Consider the following 26,011-nt stretch of genomic DNA (forward strand, 5'->3'; position numbering starts at 1 on the left):
TCCCTTCCTAAACATCTCTGCCTCTCTCTTCTTCTTTATAGTGTTGTTTAAAACCCACCTCTTTGATGAAGCTTTTGGTCGCTTGTTCTACTGTCTCCTTCTTTGGCTCAGTATCAATTCTTTTTGTCCGATTATGCTCATGGGGACATTTTACTACGCTAAAGGCGCTATATAATTGCAAGTTGTTATTGATCGGGAGTGATTTATGAAGAGGTACTTAGCCATTTCCTCTGCTCTGGCAGTAGTTTGATGAACCGAGATTTCCCGGTTGGCATTGTTTTAATGCCGGTCAGGAAGTGTAGAATCTGTCATGTAGAGTCAAGAAGGCGACATGGTAAGCAACTCAGTAAATCAACTCCAGTGTCTTTGCTGTTTACTACTGATTGGCATTCAATGATAAACATGACAAGAATAACATCGATCAGGGTAAATTTTGCAAAAGATTACACAGAAATACATAGACTGTACAGCACAGAAACAGAACATTTGGCCCATCCAGCCCATACACCACTCGATACCCTGTCACCTTCACGCTCTTTGCATTTCAACTCAAGAGCAACATTGTAATGCCAAACAACTGTAAATGATTGAACCAAAATAACATGAGTTTGTGATTTTAGTCATAACACCAGTAAAGTACCTCTTAAATTCAAAACACATGTGTTCTTTACAGTTCAAAAATTGGTTTTGCGCTTCGACAGGGAACAAGCGGTAGAAAAAATTATAGCGGAACATAACATTCTTCACAGCTGCCAAACTGAATGAAGATCAAAATGGAACAAAAGAAAAACACTTTCCAAAGTCAAATTGAATTTTATTTTTAAATTCTTGTGTGCGTTGTATTCATAATTAGCAGATATGGATCAGTTCCGCAGGACCTCTGCTAAATTCAAGGCTGAGGTGTTCAAGAGGAGTTCTGTTCCTTTTGAGTCCCTGTGATCTCCAGTCTTCTCACACTGAAATTGACATTATATGGGTCTACTGCGGCACAAGCCCGGGGTGCCATGCAAATGGCAGCGGACTCTGCTTATAATGCATTTGTCACTTTCGATACACATCGCCGCACAGTAAAGGGGGGAATCTCTGTGCAATCCATTGTTCACGATCCGATTGGCCATCGCTTTTGGCTGCACTTTCTGCGTTCCTGTTGCTTTTCCCTAGCTAATGACTGGCATCTTGGTGTTCAATGAAGAAAGACTACATTATTTGGAACGAACATTCAAAAATCCCATCTTCTTCTGCCAAAGTATTATGTGGCTCCCTTGTTAATGCAGCCCCCTTTTGACTGGGATTTTGCCACATTATTTAAGAAAACACAGGATGATTGAAACCTTTTTCAGATCCAAACTGTTTCAAGACAAATTGTTGTTGGCAAGTATATTTCTGCTGCTGGCTTTTATTCTGGTGAAGGGTGTTGTCATGTCGCTAGGGTTTTATTTTTCTCTCATGCAAGCTCAGTTCAAGAAATAATCTGCTCCAACCTGGGACCTGCTGCTTCATCTGCTGCTTTAAATGCACTGTTTGCTTCAATCCAAACTTCTCACATTTGATATTCTTACTGCTGAAATTCTGCCTTCTTGCGCATCCTTGATTATAATCGCTCAACCATCGGCGGCCGTCCCTTCAGCTGCTAAGGCCCTAAGCTCTGGAACTCCCTCCCGAAACCTCCTTTAAGACGCTCCTTAAAATCTACCTCTTTGACCAAGTTTTTGTTCATCCGCCATAATTTCTTTTTATGTGGATCGCTGTCAAATTTTTGTCCTATAACACGCCTTGGGACGTTCTACTATGTTAAAGGCGCTATATAAATACAAGTTGTTGTTGTTGTTCATTAAAATTGAAATAAAAAATGATTTATTTGTAACGCCAAATGCACTCTGTTATGCAATGAGCCTTAGGATGTCTGCCAATATTTTCTATAAGCTGCACCTGTTTCTTTTAATGCGTGGTCCCTTTAAATTTCTGCGCATGCGCAGTATTTCAAATGTACAAGTGGCCTGCGCGGGACCTGTGAGATTGCTGCCCGACCACGTGGCCGAGCACCTCAGGGGGAACATTGGTGTAAGCTGTGACTTTGTTGGTAGCACGCTCGTCTCTGAATCAGCAAGCTGTTGATTCAAGAAGCAAGGTCCATACTTGAAACATTAACCTGTCTTCTCTTGATAGGCGATTCCACTCCTCTGGGCCCCATAAGTAAATCTGAGCCCGGGCGGCCTCCCCCGACAAGGATTGCCCTCCTGGAACACTTAGCTTGTTCTGGAGCTTGTGCCTCTGGGTCCCCACCGGCAGAGGACCTCCTACCATCGGGTTTTACCAGTCAAGCAGCCGTTTCCTGGCAGTTTTCGGCGGGAGGTCGGTGAGTGTCATGCTACTGGGGCCTGGCCCTTAAGGTCAGGTGGCCGGTTGCCGTTCCCGACAATGGAAATAAAGATTGGGATTGGTGTCATGTTTGCTTGACACTTCTGATTCGCCATCACTCGTTTTATACCGGCACCTGGGAGTCCCTGGCCAAAGACCGCCCGAAGTGGAGGAAGTGCATCCGGGAGGGCGCTGAGCACCTCGAGTCTCATCGGCGAGAGCACGCAGAAATCAAGGGCAGGCAGCGGAAAGAGCGTGCGGCAAACCAGTCCCACCCACCCCTTCCCGCAACGACTATCTGTCCCACCTGTGACAGAAACTGTGGCTCTCGTATTGGACTGTTCAACCACCTAAGGGCTCATTTTCAGAGTGGAAGCAAGTCTTCCTTGATTCCGAGGGACTGCCTATCATGATAATGATGATGATGACTGTCGCACAAGGTCAAGATTATTCCCCGTTGTGCTTAGGAAACGATAAAATGAGAACCTTTTCCACAACACAGGGCAGAGGGAATTCAGCAGTGATCAAAGGCTGTTTGGTCAAATCAATGCATTCCAGAGGCAATGCATGATAATTCTATAATGAACTCAACCCCTTCACTGAAGCAGTTACTTTGAATTGTGGGGAATAATGTGGTGAAAACCCGTGCTGTATCATTCGACGAAGGAGGTCATTCAGCCCATCTTGCCTGTGGCGGCTATTTTAAAGAGCTATCCAATTAATCCCACTCCCCTACTCTTTCCCCATAGCCCTGTCATTTTTTCCCCCATAAAGTGTTTATCCAATTCACTTTTGAAAGTTACTGTTGAATCTGCTTCCACCGCCCTTTTAGCCAGTGCATTCCAGATCACAATAACTCACTGCAAAAATAAAATGTCCTCACGTCACCTTTGGTTCTTTTGCCAATCACCTTAATTCTGTGTCCTCTGGTTACCGACCCTTCTGCCACTGGAAACAGTTCCTCCTTATTTATTCTGTCAAAACCCTTCGTGATTTTGAATCGATGAGAGTGAGGATGGCTTGTCCATCATGATGCCTCGTGCGGCATGGTCCCAATCTCATCCTGAACTTCTGGGAAAACAACAAGCAATGCAGACACATTTCGCCACTGTGCAGTTTGAGAGTGGCACAGTTGCCATGAAGTGATTTCCCCTGCACCCTATTAGCCAGGATGCAGTGCAGGACGCACCAGAGTTGCTGGGAGCAAATAACTCATTGGAGTTCAGAAGGATGAGAGGTGATCTTATTGAAACTTAATTAGATAATGAGGGGGCTCGACAAGGTGGATTCAGAGAGGATATTTCCACTCATAAGGGAAACTAATACTAGGGGTCATAGTCTTAGCCCATTTAAAACTGAGATGAGTAGAAATTTCTTCTCTCAGAGGCTTGTAAATCTATGGAATTCTCTGCCTCGGAGACCTGCAGAGGCTGGGTCATTGAATATATTTAAGGCAGAGATAGACAGATTTTTGAGCGATAAGGGAATAAAGGGTTATGGGGAGCGGGCAGGGAAGTGGAGCTGAGTCCATGATCAGATCAGCCATGATCTTATTAAATGGTGGAGCAGGCTCGAGGAGCCAAATGGCCTACGCCTGCTCCTATTTCTTATGTTGTTATGCTCTTATAACTCCCAATAAAGCAGCAAGATCTTTTTTATCGCAATGAAAATGTCCATCCAACTGACTGTGCTGGTGGCTACTTTTGTCCATTGCTGCCAGATTACTGGGCGTTTACCTAAGTGCAGATGTGATCTGATTATTGCAATCTGTTCTCTTTTGGGAGTCTGGTGATGTTTCTCAGTGAGCTCATGCACCATTTGTTATAAGAGGGCGTGAGACTCCCCAGAGTGAACCGTCTGCCTAATGTGGCCAGCATAGCAACCGGGCAGATATCCCGCACCCACTGCATCTGGCTCCGGTTACAGTGAAAGGCTTGAGGTTATCACCTTTGCTCCCAGTAACTTATGTCATTAAAATGTACTTCTCTGCGGCCAGAAGCAAAGAAAGAGAGGAAGGACCAAAAGTTGGCAGCGGGACTGTTATTACAGCTGCCGCTCTTACTGCCTTCATGGTCAGCCCCAGCGTGGTCCATATAGCTGTGAAGTATCGGAACTGTCTCCAAGCCAGTCAAAGCATCTCAGTAAACTGAACCTGACTTACCAAAATACATGAATCAACTTTTTTAACCATTACTATTTCCCAACTGACAAGTGTAAGCCTGGAATATTTTTCTTATTTATGGGGAGCGGGCAGGGAAGTGGACCTGAGTCCATGATCGAATCAGCCATGATCGTACTAAATGGCAGAGCAGGTTCGAGGGGGCCGTATGACCTACTCCTGCTCCTATTTCTTATGTTCTTATATTATGTCCTTATTATTTTTGCTCCTTACCTAACTGCCTGATAACGTTACACTTTACAGCCTTCTGGACTCAACATCGAGTTCCACAATTTCAGACCATAACCTCTGCCCATTTTTCTTCTCGCTTTCCTCCTTTTTTTTACAACCCCCCCCCCCCCCACCACCTCCGCCTTGTTATTCTCTTTCCCATGGCAGCCATTCACACCCCATCTAGACTCATCTGTTGATTCTTACCTTGTGCCATTACCATCCCATTTTTGACCACAACCCTTTTGTCTCTCGAATCTCTCCTGCCTTCCGCCATCACAGACCTTCCCTTTTGTTCTTTCCTCCCCTCCCTCCTTTCAATGCCCCTGCACTTCTGTAAGAATCTGTTACATCCCGAGCTTTTCCAGTTCATGGGGTCACAGACCTGAAACGTTAACTCTATTTCCTTCCACAGATGCTGCCTGACCTGCTGAGGTTGCCAGTATTTTCTGTTTTTATTTCGGATTCCAGCAACTGCAATATTTTGCTTTTGCCTGATAACTGACCTGTGTAGCAGAACAGTTGCAAATACCTGCAGACTAAGCCATGAATTAGCTTAACATCTGATCTTAGTGCAAGTAAGGCGAAATAACTTTTTATAATTGATGTTGGCAAATCACGGAACATTTAAAATAAAGAATAAAGATTAAATTCCAGGTAAAATATTCGGGTAGCAACATCAGGAGCTGTAACAGCTGTCGGGGTAAAGACTGCAGAAAGATTTACATCAGAGAGAAACAGAATGGGCCGAAAAATTTTGGCCTCGCCAGGTGCGTATGGAGGGCTCACACACCCGGGAGAACCGACTTTTCCGATTTGTCAAAATTTCTACAGGCAGATTCTACGCATCCCCGGGAGAAGGACATCCGTGCAGGAAAGATTGGCCTATTTGTCCAACGAATGTCCTTCAAACTTTTACGCCTGGTAAAAGCAGGCATATAGCTTACGTTTACCAGTGTAACACTTTTAAAACATAGAAAAATTAAATGTAACCATTGATTTTTATATTAAAAACCCTATCCATTAGGGTAAGATTGCTTTTAACCTGATTGAAACACATTAAAAAAAATTCCAAAAAAAATATTTATTTCTAAAACATTTAATTACATTTAATTTCAATTTTAATTGTATTTACTGTGCTACCTTTCTTGTTTTAGGGGGGTATTCTCATTGTTAGTAATGGGAGCCCATACAAACAGAGCTGCCATTATTATCAATGAGAATGCTAGATAGTGATTGGTGGTCCAGGCACACGTGATGCCAACATAGGCGTCCATACGTGGAAGACATCTCCCCATGCGCTGCGCAGCGAATGAAGGCCTCAGACATGGAATCCTACGTTCCTCCGGGACCAACAGGTAGTTTCGTGGATTTTTTAGGGGTTGGAGGCATTCGTACGAAGGAAGCCTCCAACCGCAATTTTCGGCCCATGATCAAGATGACAGAGCCAAAGGCTGAAAACAGGGCAGCGTCACATCATAAGGCTAGAGGGTGTTTTGGGGAAAGGGAAAGGTAGGTGGGGGGGGGGGGGCGGCGGGGGTCGAGGGCGTTAATGAAGTGAGGTGCAGAACAGAATGAAAGAAAATAGCAACACATCAGATTTGTGGGTAAAACTGTAAGAAGCAAGCAGAAAATGATAAAGGTGCGATAGATGTTGTCCTATTACTGATACTGGTGTTGCACTGGTGTCTGTAGAGCGAGGTGCTTATCCAGCAGATGCAAGTTATACTGCCAGCTGTGTTTTACACTGTCAATGCCAAAGGATCGCTGTATAAGTGGACTCGTACGCAGACGCAGAGTTGTGCTCTGCAGGTGGCTAATTTTTAACGATTCGGGAGAATGAGCATCAGTGTCACCTCCTGACTACCAAGGTACACGCACCTTGATGTGCATCCAAAACTACTTCCAACTGCTGAGGAAGCAGTTAGAGGCAATGTAAAGGATCAAAACCCGTCAGATTGAATACAGATTTTGAAGGGGACATAACGGAACCCAGAACCCAGTATGTGTCAGCTGTGGCTCAGTGGGTAGCATAACCGTGTCTGAGTTAGAAGGTTGTGCTTTCAAGTCCCACTACAGAAACTTGAGCACATCAATCTAGGCTGACACTTCAGTGCAGTGCTGAGGGAGTGCTGCACTGTAGGAGGTGCTGAGATGTTAAACCAAGGCCTTATCTCTCAGGTGGAGGTAAAAGATCCCATGGGACTATTCCGAAGAAGAACAGGGGAGTTATCCCTGGTGTCCTGGCCAATATTTATCCCTCAATCAACACAACAAAAACAGATTATCTGGTCATTATCACATTGCTGTTTGTGGGAGCTGGCTGTGCACAAATTGGCTGCCACATTACAACTTGACGCCCCTATTTAAAAAAGGAGGCAGACAAAAAGCAGGGAACTATAGACCAGTTAGCCTAACATCTGTGGTTGGGAAAATGTTGGAGTCCATTATTAAAGAAGCAGTAGCAGGACATTTGGAAAAGCAAAATTCGGTCAGGCAGATTCAGCATGGATTTATGAAGGGGAAGTCATGTTTGACAAATTTGCTGGAGTTCTTTGAGAATGTAACAAACAGGGTGGATAAAGGGGAACCAGTGGATGTGGTGCATTTGGACTTCCAGAAGGCATCTGACAAGGTGCCACATAAAAAATTACTGCACAAGATAAAAGTTCACGGGGTTGGGGGTAATATATTAGCATGGATAGAGGATTGGCTAACTAACAGAAAACAGAGAGTCGGGATAAATGCTTCATTCTCTGGTAGGCAATCAGTAACCAGTGAGGTGCCGCAGGGATCAGTGCTGGGACCCCAACTATTTACAATCTATATTAACGACTTGGAACAAGGGACCGAGTGTCAAGTAGCCAAGTTTGCTGACGATACAAAGATGGGAGGAAAAGCAATGTGTGAGGAGGACACGCAAAATCTGCAAAAGGACATAGACAGGCTAAGTGAGTGGGCAAAAATTTGGCAGATGGAGTATAATGTTGGAAAGTGTGAGTTCATGCACTTTGGCAGAAAAAAAATCAAAGAGCAAGTTATTATTTAAATGGAGAAAGATTTCAAAATGCCACAGTACAGCGGGACCTGGGGATACTTGTGCATGAAACATAAAAGGATAGGATGCAGGTACAGCAAGTGATCATGAAGGCCAATGGTATCTTGGCTTTTATTGCAAAGGGGATGGAGTATACAAGCAGGGAAGTCTTGCTGCAGCTATATAAGATATTGGTGAGGCCACACCTGGAATACTGCGTGCAGTTTTGGTTTCCATATTTACGAAAGGATGTACTTGCTTTGGAGGCAGTTCAGAGAAGGTTCACTAGGTTGATTCTGGGGATGAGAGGTTTGACTTATGAGGAAAGATTGAGTAGGTTGGACCTCTACTCATTGGAATTCAGAAGAATGTGAGGTGATCTTATCGAAATGTATAAGATTATGAGGGGGCTTAACAAGGTGGATGCAGAGAGGATGTTTCCACTGATGAGGGAGACTAGAACTAGAGGGCATGATCTTTAGAATAAGGGGCTGCCCATTTAAAACTGAAATGAGGAAACATTTCTTCTCTCAGGGAGTTGTTAATCTGTGGAATTTGCTGCCTCAGAGAGCTGTGGAAGCTGGGACATTGAATAAATTTAAGACAGAAATAGACAGTTTCTTAAACAATAAGGGGATAAAGGGTTATGGGGAGCGGGCGGGGAAGTGGAGCTGAGTCCATGATCAGATCAGCCATGATCTTATTAAATGGCGGAGCAGGCTCGAGGGGCCATATGGCCTACTCCTGCTCCTATTTCTTGTGTTCTTATGTTCTTATTGACTACACTCCAAAAATAATTAATTGGCTGTAAAGTGCTTTGAGACGTCTGGTGGTCATAATAGGTGCTCTATAAATGCAAGTCTTTCGTTCTTTTTCTTTCAGATGTTTAAGCCAGGACACAGCATGGATTGGAGCTCATCTTGCCTACTGTGTCTAGTGTGTGTATTTATTGTATAGATTTTATTTTGTTTCGTAAATCAGCGCACGATCCCACAAATGACTGGTGCTGAGTTAAGTTGCGTTCGTGGCTGACATACTCCTCAGTCGGTGCCTGAATAGCAAATAAATAAAATGAATCAATCAACAAATAAAATAATCTCACTAACCTGAATCACTTTTTGGGGGCAGCAAGCTGCTGAAATCATGCTGCATCACACATCGGCACAAAAAACTATTCCAGATCTGATTCTTAGGACAGGTTTTGTTTGCCATCAGACAGCTGCGAAGGAAGTGAAAATGTTGATGTTACAAGTAGGCAGTGATCACAGGCAACATCGTGATCACTTGGTCCATGTTAGGGAAACGTTAGGCCATTAGTAAACATGCACAAAAGAGAAACAGCTGAACAGTTATACAGTTATATTTTCAGGGTTTCTGGCACAAAAAGATCATTGACCTGTGGAGAGCGGTATCTACCAAAGTTCGCTTTCACAGCCACATCTCCTCAGCAACTGCCTCCGGCTCTGACCCCTGCACATGCTTAAAATCTCTTAACTTTTGCCAGTTCCCATGATAGGTCATCGGCCTGAAACGTTAACTCTGTTTCTCTCTCCACAGATGCTGCCCGACCTGCTGAGTTTTTCCAGCATTTTCTGTTTTTATTCCAGTGACAGCTCTGACTCAAAGGGGGTGGGTCTTGACTTTGTGCAATCATGTAAAATGGGTGACAGCAAGTGGGCAGCCCTTTTTACAATTCTCCCGTTTCCATCGAAGGCAATGGCCCAGAAATTCCGGCCTCCCCGCGTCCGTACGGAGTGTGTACGGATACGGGAAGGCATCACAAAAGCCAGTTTTCAGCGCGCAATGCGTATGCGCTAAAAAAACGGCTTTTCCGATCTGTCGAGCTGGAGCTTGACAGATCCTCCGCATCTCGGGAGCGAGGACATTTGCATGGGCAAGATTGCGGTTATTTACCGAGATCTTGCCCTGCGAATGTCCTGAAAACTCTTGCGCCTGATAAAAGCAGGTGCATAGCCTACTTTTACAGGCATAAGAGTTTTAAAACACTTAAAACATAAGAAATAAAATTTAAAAAACACATTTTATTTTTAAAAACCCTGCCCACTACGTTAAATTTATTTTAAACCATAATTAAATAAACTTTTTAAAAACTCGGAAAAAAACGTTTTCTCTAAGATATTTATTAACTTTAATTTCAAATAATTTTAATTTGAGGTGTGTTTTTTATTTGGTGTTATTGTGTTTGTTTTCTTTTTCTCGATTAATAGCAATAAGAACTCATAGATATGGAGTTCCCATTGCTATTAATTGAGAATACTGCACCTGATTGGTTGCGCAGTCACATGTGACTGCATCTTCGACTGGAGGATGGGAGCGCGCTTCGCAGCGCGGGAAGAGAAGGCCTCCCCACCGGAATTCCAGGGCTCCTCTGGGACCACCAGGTACTTTCGGAAAAATTCTCCAGTCGGAGGCGTTCGTCCGAAAGAAGTCTCCGACCAGAATTTCAGGGCCAATGTAAATAAGAATCGGGAGAGATGTAAAACGAGCTGCCAACCCTACCGCAAGATCTGTCCTAACACTTAAATGTATGGCCTCACAGCTGACAAGACCAGTCCTCAGTGTGGAACAGACTGATTCATTGTACAGTTCACTTGTGGTGCTCTTGGTGATGTTGCAGATACTGGTTTGAGACCACTAGATCTGGGCTGGATTTCGCCACCAGTCTGCAGCGCTTTTTTTTGGCCTTCGCTATTTTTTTTGGAGCCGACTAAAACCTGCAAGTTTCGCCAAAGTTTCTGCGCCATTCTAAAGTAGGTACGTCCGATTTTTTTAGTTCCTGATTTTTTTTTACGTCACTTGGGGCAGAACCTGCCAGGTGCGCCATTTCTGGCCAGTTTGGCCAAGTCTGATTTTTTTTTCTAAAATGGCGCAGTGCACCCTTCTGAAAAACCTTCGCTACACTTAAGGAAATCGCCGCAGAGAAGAGAAATTCGGCTGAGAGAAGATGCCATTGTTCAGCAGAGCTGAAGACACGGTGCGGTGTGGGGGCGGGCGGCTGGGGACCTTTCGGCCTGGGATGGCAATGGACTGGTGCGGGGTCCTTTTGGCCTGGGATAGGTGTGGCACCGGCACTGAGGAGGCTATAAATGCTCAAAAGGAATAAAGGAATTTCATATTTTTCACATATTGAGATTTCAGTCTGTTGTCCCAAGTCTCACTTAGTGATCTGTTTTACAAAGGAGAAATGCTTTTATTTGTGTCTCAGCTCTTTAGAGCGTCCCTCGTTACCGCAGTTTTTCGGCGCAGACCTTAAGCTCCACCCACAGAGCTTATGGAGAATCTATGCCATTGCAAAATGAAAGGTTATGCTGGCGAAACTTGGGACTTTTTTTTGGCGCACTCAGGCGCTAACAAATTGGACGTACCACTACAACTGCTCCAACATAAGTCCATGTGGAATTTTGGGCCCTAGACTGCCGGCTCCCTATTACTCTCAGATCCAGCAAGCAGTGGTCTGTCCATGTGTGCTTACAAAGCTCTACTCACCAGCATTCAAAGGCTTCTTTATTTTTTTCCCCCCCAAACAAACAGAAGCAACATAACAATTAGCCATTTTCTCACACTAGAAGTTTTTAGAAAAATTTCCAGACATTCCAACAGGTCCCCAGGGAAATGTTTTGAAGTTTATTTCAAGACAATTGTAATTGTACTTTGATGTTTTCTCGCAGCTTATTTAGGCATGGGGACAAACTGAGCTAATTTTATTAGATGAGGGAGGGGAGTTAAAAATGAATGGTTTTACAAAACAACATTTTGTATGCGGAAGTGGGAGAGGAAATGCATTCAATCAAGTCAAGTGATTCCGTCACCAACAAATCTAACATGCTAACTACTCATAAAGTGGCAGATTCCAAAATGCAACATTGGCCAACTTATTTTAAAGCCACTACGGCAAAAGAGTACAGCAAAGCTTCAATGATTAAGCTTTAAAATGGTCTTCATGAAGTTTACCTTTAAGAGCTGTGAATGGCCATCAATCCAAAAGGCATCTTTCCGGTTAATCAATAATTCAGTGCATTTGAGAACTTAAGCAACCTGCTAGGATGTCCATGGCGAATAGACAATGGGGCCGAAATTGTCCTTTTTTATAGCCCTGTTAGCACCTCCGGAGATACAATGAAGTTTTTGGCCGGGTGAGGGGGGTGATTGCATCTCCCGAGGAAATTGCCCCAGAGATTTGGGGGGGCAGTTTTGTGCCGGTAGTGCCACGCCCCGCGATTAGTGTCCTGGGCCGACGCACACCCGGCGATGATGTCATCACCATGCGCTGACCCCTTTGCGCCCCAGGGGGGATATTGCTTCGCGGGGCGCAAAGCTGGCGGACATCCGCCACCGGTGCGCCCCTTAAAGGGGAGGCTTTCCGCGCCCCGGGCCGCCATTTTATTTTGTCAGGCTGACTCTTGCGTCATCCCGACAATGGCAGCCCTCGCATCCGTTATGGGTGCAGGGCCACTAGCCCAGTCGATCGGCTCCCTGGTGGCCCCGTGGCTGGCCGCTAAAGGGACTGAAGAGTGCGCAGCAGCCTTCCCCTTTAAATGATGCTCCGCGTAGCGCTGCCCTCCTGAGTGTGCAGCTGGACTCAGTGTCATGCTCCTGCCCTGGGAGGGCCCCTCCAAGGAAACGGGGCACCAGAGACAGCACTCTACTTCCTTGGAGGGACGCGCGTGCCCAATTCCGCTTCAGTGGAAGGAGTGATAAAAGTCCCGGCCCGGTAGTTTACCGCCCCTGCTCGGGGCATGGGGTAATTTCTGCCCCCTATGAAAATTAACATTTGTTATGGGTTCTCACTATGTTTTGAACTTGAGTTGATTCTCCCTGCCAGACCCCATCTATGATGTGCTGGATTGAAAGTGTTCATTTGCATTCTTGGGTGGCTGTGTGGATGAGGAAACAGCCGTAACTTCAATCCTGCTTGAAAGTTGATTCGAAGCCATGCCACCCCAGAAAACTATGATACCAGCTGAAGATACAACAACAAAAACTTTAATTTATATAGCGCCTTTAACGTGGTAAAATGCCCCGAGGAGTATTGTAAGACAAAAAATTTGACACTGAGCCACATAAGAAGATATTAGGGCAGGTGACCAAAAGCTTGGGCAAAGAGGTAGGTTTTAAGGACTGTGATAAAGGAGGAGAGGAGGGGAGTTTCGGGAGGGAATTCCAGAGCTTAGGGCCTAGGAAATCACGGCAGGCGATGGCTGAGCGATTATAATCAGGGATGCTCAAGAGGACAAATTAGAGTAGCGCAGATATCTCGGGGAAGATTGTGGGGCTGGAGGAGATTAGAGATAGGGAGGGGCCGGTCCATAGAGAGATTTGAAAACAAGGATGAGAATTTTGAAATCTAGGCATTATGTGCAGGCCGTATGATTTCCTGAGATGGGATGGATTTGTCAATATAAAATGGAGAGTTCTTTGAACAAAAATTACTTCCCCTGAACTTGTATTCCCTTTTAAGAAATTAATGAGATTTTTTGATTATTAGTTATGTGGGGAGTGAAATTGATGGAGAACCATCAAATAATGCTCAACGAGCCCAACCATTTATGATTTGTAAAAACTTAATATTTTCAATGGATATTATTCTTTTTTATGCAAAATGTACTCTCCCTGAACTGATCATTTAAAGATCTATACATTACAAATTACCTCCCCGGAGATAATGGGATGTATGATAATGACAAGATAATCTTGTTTTTTTGTAATGATTTTTGAGGGATAAATATTGGCCAGGACACTGGAGAGAACCCCCAATTCCCTGCTTTTTTTTTGAACAGTGCCATGGGATCTTCTACTTCCACCTGAACAGCATGTTGGTTTAATGTCCCATCCAAAAGACAGCCCCTCCAACAATGTAGTACTTTCTCAGTAGTGCAGTAAATTATTAGCCTAGATTATGTGCTCAAGGCTATAACCCACAACAATCTGACTTGGGTGTCAGCCTTGACTCAGTGGTAGTACTGTTGCCTCTGTCAGAAAATTATGGGATCATAATCCCATTCCAGAGACCTGAGCGCATAATCCAGGCTGACACTTCAGTGCAGTGCCGTGATGCTATTTAAAAAGAGCAGGGAGTTCTTCCGGTGCTCTAGCAAACATTACTCCCCCAAACAACACTCATTTTTTTTAAAAGGATTATCTGGTGAATTCTTCATTAATCTACTACAGGTACAATGTATGAAATCCGGAATCCTCAAGAAAATTAAGTCTGAAACCTGGAATCCTTGATCGATTCCGTGCCAGATTTTGGGGTTTTCCGCATTTCAGACAAAAAAATCAATAGTCTGAAATCTGGAATCCTTGACCGAATCCGTGCCGGGGTTTGAATGGCGAGGTCTGAAATCCAGCAAAACCCAAAATCTGGCAGGGAATTAATCGAGGATTACAGATTACAGACTTAATTTTCTAGTCTGAAATCTGTAATCCTTGACTTAATCCGTGCCGTATTTTGGATTTTGCCTCAAAATTGTCTGGTTTTGGGACAATAATTCTGGATTCCGGATGATCCATCAGCTATGCGCAAAATGTCCGGTTTTCAGACAATTCTGGTTTCCGGAGTTCCAGATTTGGAACGTTGCACCGGTATTTGTATAACATTATGAAATTAGATAGAGTGGATAGGAGAAGGACCTATTTCCCTTCGCAGAGAAGTTAATAATCAGGGTGCATAGGTTTAAAGTAATTGGTAGAAGGATTAGAGGAGATTTGAGGAGAATTTTTTACATCCAGAGGGCGGCGGGCATCTGCCGGAAAGGGTGGTAGAGGCAGAAAACTTAATCGCAGTTAAAAGGTACTTGGATATGCATTGGAAGTTCCATAACCTAGAAGGCTACGGGCCAAGAGCTGGAAACTGGGATTAAGTTTGATAGCTCTTTTTCGACTGGTGCAGAAACAATGGGCCGAATGGCCTTCTTCTATTCTATGACTTGTGGGATCTTGTTGTACACAAATTGGCTTGCATATTGAAAATCAGGGGAGTTCATTGGCCAATATTTATACCTCAAACAACATCACCTAAAAAAAATGATTATCTTGTCATTATCTCATAAAACCCATTGGCCTAGAAATTCGGCCATTTATCGCCACGAGTTACCACATGATCCGGTCGAAAAATGGCAGCTTTTGTGGCAGTCATGAATTTCTAGGCCATTTTGTATAAAAAAAGATAATATACATTGAAGGCGTCAAAGAAAGCTGCCCTCAAAGATTTAGCGATCTCGGTGGGGTGAATTTCAGCTGTCCTGACTTTTGTTTGAATCTGGCGCCAAATCAAGCGAATCACAAGGGGCCAAAATTTGGTATCGCCCATTTGGGGGTGGCAACCGAGGCGATGCGGGATTTCCTGCACCAGGCACGGAAGTCCCACCCCAGCCATGAAATTGGGGTCACCACCACTGAGAGGAACTGGAGCGCTATGTCAGCTGCTCCACTTCCTCTTGGGGGGCAGGACAAGGGCAGTAAGAGTGACAATTTTCCTGCGCTATGCCGGGTGCGAGCTCTGCAGTGGTGCAAAGGGGCCACCACCTCTCCACTCAGTGAGGAGTGGGGTACTGTGGCCGCAGCCCGGCACAGAGACCGACTGCCGCTCTAGACCCCACGGAATCGTCAGCAAAAGGTCCAACTGGTAAGTCAGCAATTTCAACAAAATGGCGGCACAAAATGGAGTGCGCCTGGTTGGCGACCCGCGAGGCTGGCGCGCACATAACCCACGGCGGCCTCACGGTGGCGCTGCCCAATTTCCGCTCGGAGTGAAAACGGGTCACTGCGCGTGACCTGGGGCGCTACTGGTTTACGCCACCGCTAACTCCCGTGCAACATCGCAGGAGGCCAAACGCCTCTCTCCCCCACCCACCGGGCGAGAGGCGAGAAATAGACTGCGTCCCGTTAGCAGTCAAAACTCCACAGCATGTGGGGCTGGGTTTCCTGAACAAACTCCTCCCACCACTCACGGAACCCACCCCAGTCAATATCGGGGTCTGAGAGTCCACCAGCTGAGATACAAACATATACGACCTGGAAGAGAAAGGTTAATGCCAGCTAGTTCAAGGATTGCGAGCTTGTGAAGTGAGTTCAGCCTGTAACAGAGGGGCAGGGTTGTGAAAGTTATTATTTTAAAGTTACGAGAAGCAATAGGGTATTGATTGAATCTCATTGGGAAACTATTTTTGGTTCGTTCATAAATCTCGTATAAAAGTAAACCAGTTTGTAGGTTTACAATTGTGCTTCATCTCGTTCGAGTAATTTGCAGTCCATCTTCTGAAAGATAGGAGAATAGAAGTGGCAGGGCATGTGAGATCACAGTATTCACAAATAAAGGGGGTTTTATTGTTACGATTTCTGGGCTATGCTATCATCTAGCTAGATACTGGGCAGTAAACATATTCCCAAGATCACAGCAGATGAAAGGTCGGCTTATGGGAGTGACTGGAGACACTGACCCTGACAGAATATCTAATGAAGTACTGACATTTATAACAGTGTTGCTATGAAATTCCGTTGTCCTCTTGATAATGGATAGTACTGTGGAAATTCATGCAAGATTCTCCTTTAGCTCAACACAATTCTTAGACATGTAACAGGGTTTGACAGGGTAGATGCAGGGAGGATGTTCCTCCTGGTTGGGGAGTCTAGAATCAGGGGTCACAGTCGCAGAATAAGGGTTCAGCCGTTTAGGAATGAGATGAGGAGAATTTTCTTCACTCAGAGGCTGGTGAATCTTTGGAATTCTCTACCACAGAGGACTATGGATGTTCAGTCATTGAGAATATTCAAGACAGAGATCGATAGATTTTTGGATATTAAGGAAATCAAGGGATATGGGGATAGTGCAGGAAACTGGAGTTGAGGTAGATCAGCCATGATCTCATTGATTGACTGAGCAGGCTCGAGGGGCTTAATGACCTACTCCTGCTCATATTTCCTATGTTCTTATGTTCTATCTGATCAGAGCCAATTTGGAGTAAAATGTTCTTACATGCACTAACACCGATTCTTTCTTTCCTTCCTTGTTGCTTGTGCCCAGGTTAATTGTCCAGTAAAACAGCAATGGGATCTCACACAAACTTGTTAAGTGTTCACATGCTAATATTCCCACAGTGGGTCAATAGCTCACATCTGTTATCTACATCTTTTTTTTAACAATAATTATTTTTTTCCCACTTTATGGAAGTTAACTTTATTTCAATGTAGAGACAAATGTCTTACACCTGACGCTGAAACTATGCAATGCTCAACTTACATGATGGCTCAGCTACTTTAGAAATGCATTCTGCATTCGGCAAAGAACAGGTTAGCGAGGGTAATGCAGTTGAAGCCATTCATTACTCAAAGCGTAAAGTACTTACAGCCTGTAAAAGCTGTTATGAATTTTAGCATTTAGCTTCTAAACTTCCAAGCACAACAGTCCTCACTCTAATTGTTTTCTGGGACTTTAGTCTACTGACACAAGCAAGAAACGGAAAGATAGATCATGAAATATTGCTAGAGGCCTAGTTATCTGCTGCTGCTAAAATTCAAGCTAAAATATTAGGTAGTTTCTCCAATCACACAGAGTTTATCACTTGGAATTAGAGTTTCAACCTATAAAATTGTACAATTGTCTCTATTCATTTTCCTGGATTAAATTTACCCATCTTTGTCATAGCAATGAGTATTTTGTTTAAAACTAGCACCAACTAATGGTTTCCACCAGTTTCCCAGACCTTTGATTGACAATTTGAAACTCACCGACAGTTACAAATAAATCCAAGTTATAAATTGAAGATTGGGAAATTGATTTGATATCGTAACATTTTGTCTTCCATGATGTCACAGTGCCCTCCCTTACAAAGTTTATTTTTCCCTAATTTTTTTAAGTTTCTTCTATTTAGACCAGATCTTTACTTGGCCAAGCAGTTGACTTATTTCTAGACTCTAACCAGTGTCACACTTTGTTAATGAGATCAGAACTGCCTCAATTTTCAAATCCATGCCTCCATTTTAAAATTCTCATCCATGTTTTCCAATCCCTCCATGGCCTCGCCCCTCCCTATTTCAGTAACCTCACCCAGCCCTACAACCCTATGAGATCTTTGCACTCCTTCAATTCTGGACTCTTGCACATCCCCAATTTTAATCATTCCACCATTGATGGCCATGCCTTTAGCTGCCAAGGCCCTAAACTCTGGAATTTCCTCCATAAACCTCTCTGCCTCTCTACCTCTCTTTCCTCCTTACTACTAGGGGGATCAAGGGGTATGGCGAGAAAGCAGGAATGGGGTACTGAAGTTGAATGTTCAGCCATGAACTCATTGAATGGCGGTGCAGGCCAGAAGGGCCGAATGGCCTACTCCTGCACCTATTTTCTATGTTTCTATGTTTAGGACGCTCCTTAAAACACTGGCCTACTCTCTCTTTATGTGGCTCGGTGTCAAATTATGTTGGATAATGCTCCTGTGAAGCACCCTGAGATATTTTACTATGTTAAAGGCGCCATATAAGTTGACTTGAGAAACATTTTCAGTCCCTTTGTCAGTTTGTGTTCCTCATTTTGAAATTTATGATAGAATGACAGGATGTGGTTTATGTTTGCAATCCCCTACAGATGTTCCTGATCTCAGTTTGTCTATTATGGAGGTGACCAAACAGATTATGCCTATTTTAACAAAGGGAGGGAGAGAAGAAAGAGTGATTGTTGAATCATCTCCAGCAGTGTCCTCCTGACCATTTGAAGATCAATTTTAGGAAGGGCCAAAGCGAGCACATCTTCTTGCTAAGGATCTGGTACATGCCTACGAGCACCATCGGAGCAGGCCAGGGAGCGGAAGGAGTAGCGTGGCAGCATACCACCCCAGGGAGCAGCACGTGATGGAGCAGGAGAGCAACGGCAGCGAAGAAGGTGACTGGATTGGATGTCACCAAGATCCAGGTCACTGATTGGAGTGTGGGCAGGTACTGCAGGAGCGGCGAGGTCGGGGCGAAGGAGCGGCGAGAGATTGTAGAGGGATGTGATCGGGGCCAAGAGGCAATGTGTTTACTTGAACTGTAGTGGCCTTAGTCCTTTACTGATAACTCCAGAGTGAGGATCACATATGGTGGCCTACCTTTTATACTAGGCCAGGCACATGTGCAAAGGTAACCTGCAAGTCTCCCATGGTGGTGCCCTCTGGTGGCACACCTTTTAATAGTACAAGCAGTAACCATGTAGGATACATGACATCACTCTCTCCCAAGCCTCTAGTGTAAATCGCCTCTGCACTGACTGTGCTCTGGGCTTAGCTCTATCTGGTTGACCCATGACGGGTCGTTTCTATCTTGGGTGAGTGGTTGGTGTTTCGTTGGCAGTAGAGTACTGGTGGTTCTGTTTGTGTGTCCATGACCACTCCATTCTCCCCCCCCCCACATTTAGATTATGCCGGAGGCTCATTACATTCATATACATTCAAGTCCAGAAAAAAAACTTGCATTAACATCATTACATTTGTGGTTCAGTTGGGAGGCAAGTACATTTGACTGGTGAGATACATTCTTGATACGTACTGGGAATCGGTATGGGTATCAGCACAGGTGCGCAAGGACAAACTAGTTCCAGGACTGCTGGATGGTGTCCAGGTAGTCTGGTGGTGGCGCGGTGCCCGGTGCTGGCATTGGGAACCCAGTTGGCTCAAGTTGCCTGCTCTCGGGGCCTTTGCCGTTCCTCCTAGCGTCGGGCAGGTTCACAGATGCCTGTGACCTCCCTGTCCTTTCCTTACACCCTGGGTCGCTGCTGCTCCCTGAGGAGCAGTCGTCTAGCAGTGCACAGGGAACTGCTGACTCGCTCGCCTGGGCGTTGTTTGGTTTGGGATCCTGGCTGGTCCCGGTCCCATTTGGGAGAACTGTTGTGGGTGACCCGTCGTTCCCGGGTTGAAGCCTTGGGGGTGATGGGGTCTGGGAGCTGCGTCCTGGCACAGTTTACTCTTTCAGGCTCGTGACGGTTGGTGCCATCGGGTGTCTGAGAGGTGGAGCTGGTCAGGGGCAGGGTATCGATCACCAAGGACGCAAGCTACTACATTGGGTAGCTCGCTGGACCTGTGTGCTCTCGATGGGTGTCTGCCCGCTGCACTGACTGTATGCAATTGAAACCCTACATCGCACAACATTTCATTACTCATTTTAAATAACCTGTAGCTCCGATAGCAATCGTGCGCCTTTTCTTTGCTTATTGCATGTACACAACATTGATCATCAATTGCACATTTTACATCTAACTCACAGTTTCTCTTACATTGATTGAAAATGTGGAACTGTCCCTTTAAGTGTGGTGGTTTGCAGGCCTCCTTAAAGAGAGCCTTGCCATCTTTACCCCAATCCTCTTCTCCGTTTGGTACCACGTGTTGCTCCATCAGTGCTGCACCTTGTGGTCTGGCCGCGGCCATCTTTTTCTTCAGCGCTTCACCGCATGGTTTGGGCGCCATCTTTCCTCCATCCACGATATCAACTGCCATGATCCTCTTCTCCCCGGGCTCTGCCACCGAAGCTGGGAAGTCACCTTTGGATCCGATTTCTTCCTCCGGAGCCCTGCCACTCGAGCCTGGGAGGTGCATCCGGGTCGTCTCAGCTGGATCATCTCCACGCAGTCGTGCTGAGTGATCTGTACCTCGGGTGCTGTGCTGGTCTGCTCTCTGGTGCTGGGTCCGCCCTCAGGTGAGGGCTTGCTTTGCCTCTGAGCGCGGAGGATGTCGATCGCTGGAGGGATGAAGTCTTCCCAACTCCAATGGATCTTCTCCATCCACCTTCTTCCGAGTAGCGTTGGTCCATCACCTGCAACAATCCACAGAGGTAACTTGTGCACCGTGCCATCATGGAGTACCTTTACATCCGCACTATCAACGACTGGGATAAGTTCATCGGTGTAGGTGCGCAGCTTTGTCTGAACTGAGACCAACTTGGGTCGTTCAGCTTGATTGTCCCATAGCCTCTCAAAGTCTTCTTGATTCATTACTGACTGGCTCGCCCCCGTGTCCACTTCCATGAAGACTGGAACACCATCTATCTCGACTTCCATCCTCAACGGGGAACACTCGGTGGTGCAGGTAAACATGCTATATACCTCATCGTGGGGCTGAGCTGCCTTTCTGCCTATCGTTTCATAATCCATGCTGGATTCATGGCCATCTGCAGACTCTTCATCAATACAGTGAGTCATATTTCTTTTACACATTCGCAGGAGATGGCCCTTTGTGCTGCAGCCTTTACACACTTCATCTTTAAAGCAGCACTGGAGAGTCCTGTGATTCCCTCTGCAATGCCAGCATGGAGCTACTCGATTAGCCCCCCTCGGCAGACTCTGAGTTAAGAGACTCGGGGGCCTGTTCTCTCTTCCCTGAGAAGGTTCACATTCTAGTCCAACCTCTAAAAGGCGCCTCTCTGTGCACAGTACTTACCGGGTTTGAGTCCTGAGGATGAGTCATCTGCCTAGAGCCACAGGTCGAGGTCATGAATGCCTGGCTCATGGTGATGGCCTTCTGCAGTGTGACTGTGGTATCTGCAGACAGTAGCTTATGAAGAAGGCCCTCATGGCTGATTCCAATAACAAAGATGTCCCACAGCGCTTCGGTGAGGTGGTTGCCGAAATCACACGGTGCCGCCAGCCTCCTGAGGTCTGCAGCATATTTCGCGATTTCCTGGCCTTCGGTGTGTATAGAACTGGTGTCTGGCTGGGAGGATGCTCTCTTTGGGCTTGAGTTGCTCTTGGATCAGCGTTACAAGCTCCTTGTATGTCTTGGTCTTTGTCTTCGCTGGTGCCAGCAAGTCCCTGACGAGGCCATAGACAGTGGGCCGGATTATCTCCTGCCACGTCATTTGCTGTGAAGAAATGGTCGAGCCTCTCCACAAAGGCGTCCCAATCATCACCATCGGCCAACTGCTGCAACGTATCAAGTGTAGCCATTTTTGTGTGAAGGTCCGTAATCTCGCAGCCAGTTGTTATGTCTTTAGATGCTCTGATAATTACTCCATGAGGCAATGTGTTGTACTTGAACTGTAGTGACCTTAGTCCTTTATTGATAACTCCAGAGTGAGGATCACACCTGGTGGCCTGCCTTTTATACTAGGCCAGGCACACGTGTACAGGTGACCTGCAAGTCTCCCACTGCGGTGCCCTCTGGTGGAAGACCTTATAACAGTACAAGCAGTAACTATGTGGGATACATGACAGGAAGGGCCAAGGCGAGCACATCTTCTTGCTAAGGATCTGGTACATGCCTGCGAGCACCATCGGAGCAGGCCGGGGAGCGTAAGGAGCAGCGTGGTGGCTTACCACTCCAGGGAGCATCATGTGATGGAGCAGCAGACCAATGGCAGCAAAGAGGGTGACTGGATTGGATGTCACCAAGATCCAGGTCGCTGATTGGAGCGTGCACAGGTATTGCAGGAGCGGCGAGGTTGGGGCGAAGGAGCGGCGAGAGATTGTAGAGGGACGTGATCGGGGCCAAGGAGAGACGTGAGTTCGGTGCCCAGAAGAGGTGAAGGCCCAGGGGCAGTCTGGGCCAGCCCACACCGATATGTGTGCACACTAGGTCCGTGCAGCAGAGCTGGTCTTCAGTCATCTTGGATAACCCTTGCCACTGGACCAAGACCTAGCTCTGTCAAGCCCGTGGGGTGGCTGGTGTGCAATGGCCACCACACATTAAAAAAATCCACGCACAGGCAGCTTCCACCCTTAGTTCGGGACCTGGAATATTAGGTCCTTCATTGAAACACCTGTGAACTTTTTGATGTGGAAGCAGGTCATCCTCGACTCGAGGGACTGCCTATGATGATGACATGCCATGGAGAGGTGTGAAATTTGGACAAAACAAAATAAAGTTGAAATAAGAATCTAACTGAAATATATATGATTTGTTTATTTTTTTTTACTGAATTACCTGCTTTCGCTAAATTATCGAAGAAAGTCTGCTCCATTTTCCACAATCTGTAAGGAATGCACAGTAGCTTAGTGGTTGTGGTACTGAACTAGCAACATGGAGGATGACCCTAACCCGGCCTGCCCTACATGTGACTCTAGTCCCACAATATGTTGTTGAGTCTTAACTTCCAATTTTCACTGAACGCGCCAGATGGGAACGGGCTGGGTTTGGATCAGACCTCCATTTTACACCTTGCTCGATTTTACACTCCATTGAATTCTACGCTTCGTACAAATTTATCATCAGTCCTTCAGTTATGCCCCTCTTTATAAAACACAAAATAACATTGGCTTTTTAATGGCTTTGTGCACCTGTACTCATACTTTCAGGGAAATGTGTATTTGAATCCTCGGATTGGTCACATCGTTGAATGGCTACTCCCATTCCTTTATTGATGTAGATTTACCAGAATGATACCTAGACTCCAAATGTTAAATTATGAGGAGAGATTACACAAACTCGGGTTGTATTCTCAAGAAGTTAGAAAGTTAAGGGGTGATTTGATTGAAGTTTTCAAGATATTAAGGGGAACTGATGGGATAGATAGAGAGAAACTACTTCTGCTGTGAGGGAGTCAAGGACCAGGGGGCCAAGCCGAACAATTAGAGGGAGGCCTTTCACTTTGGAATTCTCTTCCACAAATGGCAGTTGATGCGAGATCAATTGTTCAGTTTAAATCTGAGATTGAGAGATTTTTGTTAATCAAAGGTATTAAGAAATATGGGGCAAAGGCAGGTATGTGGAGTTAGGTCACAGATCAGCCATGGACTCTGTCATGTATTCAACCAGCATTGTAACCCATGTATAAACTGACCTAAGTTGTACACTGTGAGAACACTGACCACTAGGTGGGAGACACTCCTAACCTGAACCTTCAGGTATAAAAGGGGAAGCTCCACCCACCTTCATCACTTGAGTGCTAAGGAATAAAGCACAGGTCACAGACTGACCTTCTCTCAAGCATGGGCCTCATGTGCATTTATACTGTGTAGTAAGGACGTATCAATGGCGACAAGAAACTGGGATTTAAACCACGCGAGCATGGCCACTAGCAGAACAGACGAGAGGTACTGTGTTAAGGAATGATTGGGACACAGATTCAACATTGTTAAAGCAGCACACAGTTCTCCAGGCAGACAAGGGCAGTCAGGCATGCCCCAACATGTAGTCGAACCCAGAGGGGGAGTTCGACAGAGACAATGGCAAGCTGAACAGCAATTCACGTCATTGCAAGGGACAATGCGGCCAGTAATGGGGTCATCAACACCTGTTAATGGTGCACTCAAGGACAATAACAGGGGCAGTCAGGGACGATCGACTGGCAAGGGACCTTTTGTTTCAAACCGCAACTCATGCTGGAGGCGTGGAGGCATACATTCAGCCGGAGTTTGCAGAGATGAGCAAAATACCTGCAGAAATTGCAGAAATGGACACTGGGGGAAATCGCTGGAAGCTGAAGTTCAGCGAGTTCATGTGGAGCACGTATACAGTTCATACACCAGGACGCCACCGATAATGATGGAAGTGCTCCTCAATGGCATCCCAGTATCAATGGAGTTAGACACGGGTGCCAGCCAGTCCCTGATGAGTATCAAACAGTTCGAAAAGTTGTGGGCATCCAAGGCCAGGAGGCCAAAATTATCGCCGATTGACGCACAGCTACGGACTTACACAAAGCAAATCATTCTGGTGCTAGGCAGCGCCACGGTAGTTGTGACCCACAAAGATTCGGAGAACAGGTTGCCACTCTGGATTGTCCCAGAGGACGGTCCTGCATTACTGGGGAGGAGTTGGCTTGCTGTCATGAACTGGAAATGGGGCGATGTCAATGCAATTTCCTCTGTAGAACGAGTATCATGTTCACAGGTCCTGGACAAATTTGACTCATTATTTCAACCCGGCATTGGCACTTTCATGGGGGCCAAGGTAGTGATTCACATAAACCCGGACGCCGGACCAGTACACCACAAGGCCAGAGCAGTGCCGTACGTGATGCGGGAAAAGATAGAAGGCGAATTGGACCGCCTGTTGAGGGAAGGCATCATCTCACCAGTCAAATTCAGTGACTGGGCGAGCCCGATTGTGCCGGTGCTCAAGGCGGATGGGTCGGTCAGGATATGTGGCGATTACAAGGCCACCATCAATCGGGTGTTACTCCAAGACCAGTACCCGCTACCGAGAGCGGAGGACCTCTTTGCGACGCTATCCGGTGGCAAACCTTTTTCAAAATTGGACCTGACCTCAGCTTACATGACCCAGGAGCTGGCGAGTGAGTCGAAGAAGCTGACCACCATCACGACACACAAGGACAACAGATGTCCGTTCGGGATTCGCTCGGCCGCCGTGATCTTCCAACGAAATATGGAAAGCCTCCTCAAGTCGATTCCAGGGACGGTGGTTTTTCAGGATGACATCCTCATTACGGGTTACGATACTGAAGAACACCTCCACAACCTGGAGGAGGTGCTACGCAGACTGGACCGGGTAGGTCTGCGACTGAAAAAGGCGAAGTGCATCTTCCTAGCTCCAGAGGTAGAATTCCTGGGGATGAGGGTAGCAGCAGACGGGATCAGCCCTACTGCATCCAAGATGGAAGCGATCCAGAGAGCACCCAGACCCTGTAACACGACAGAGCTGTGTTTGTTCCTGGGGCTCCTGAACTATTTTGATAACTTTCTTCCAAATTGAGCACGCTGCTAGAGCCGCTACACGTGCTCCTACGCAAAGGTCGCGAATGGGTCTGTGGGGACAGCCAGGAAAGGGCTTTTAATAGAGCACGCAATTTGTTATGTTCCAACAATCTGTTAACGCTATATGACCCATGTAGGAAACTTGTGTTAACGTGCGATGCGTCGTCCTATGGTGTCGGGTGTGTGTTGCAGCATGTCAATGCCAAGGGACAGTTACAGCCTGTAACTTATGCCTCCAGGAGTCTGTCCCAGGCAGAAAGGGGCTACGGGATGGTAGAAAAGGAGGCGCTCGCATGTGTATATGCAGTAAAGAAAATGCACCAGTACCTGTTTGGCAGGAAATTTGAGCTGGAGACAGATCACAAACCCCTAACGTCCCTTTTGGCCGACAACAAGGCCATAAATGCAAACGCATCGGCCCGCATACAGAGGTGGGCACTCGCGTTAGCTGCCTATGACTACACAATTCGGCACAGACCGGGCACCGAAAACTGCGCCGATGCAGTCAGCAGGCTCCCACTAGCCACCACTGAGGGGGCTACCGAGCATGGTGCTGAGATGGTCATGGCTGTTGAAGCTTTCGGATGCGAAG

The 26,011-nt window shown here is 46.1% G+C and overlaps 1 protein-coding gene across 1 annotated transcript in view; it reads right to left on the reverse strand.

The window, feature by feature from the left end:
• vegfc (vascular endothelial growth factor c) overlaps window positions 1-26,011 on the reverse strand; it is a 270,356-nt gene that overhangs the window by 16,697 nt on the left and 227,648 nt on the right. The window contains exon 5 of the mRNA XM_070878417.1: window positions 8,891-9,003. Within this exon, the coding sequence (XP_070734518.1) occupies window positions 8,891-9,003 (113 nt within the window). The remainder of the gene's footprint in view (window positions 1-8,890; window positions 9,004-26,011) is intronic.

Source organism: Pristiophorus japonicus, chromosome 1 (assembly GCF_044704955.1).
Source record: "Pristiophorus japonicus isolate sPriJap1 chromosome 1, sPriJap1.hap1, whole genome shotgun sequence".
NCBI lineage: Eukaryota > Metazoa > Chordata > Chondrichthyes > Pristiophoridae > Pristiophorus > Pristiophorus japonicus.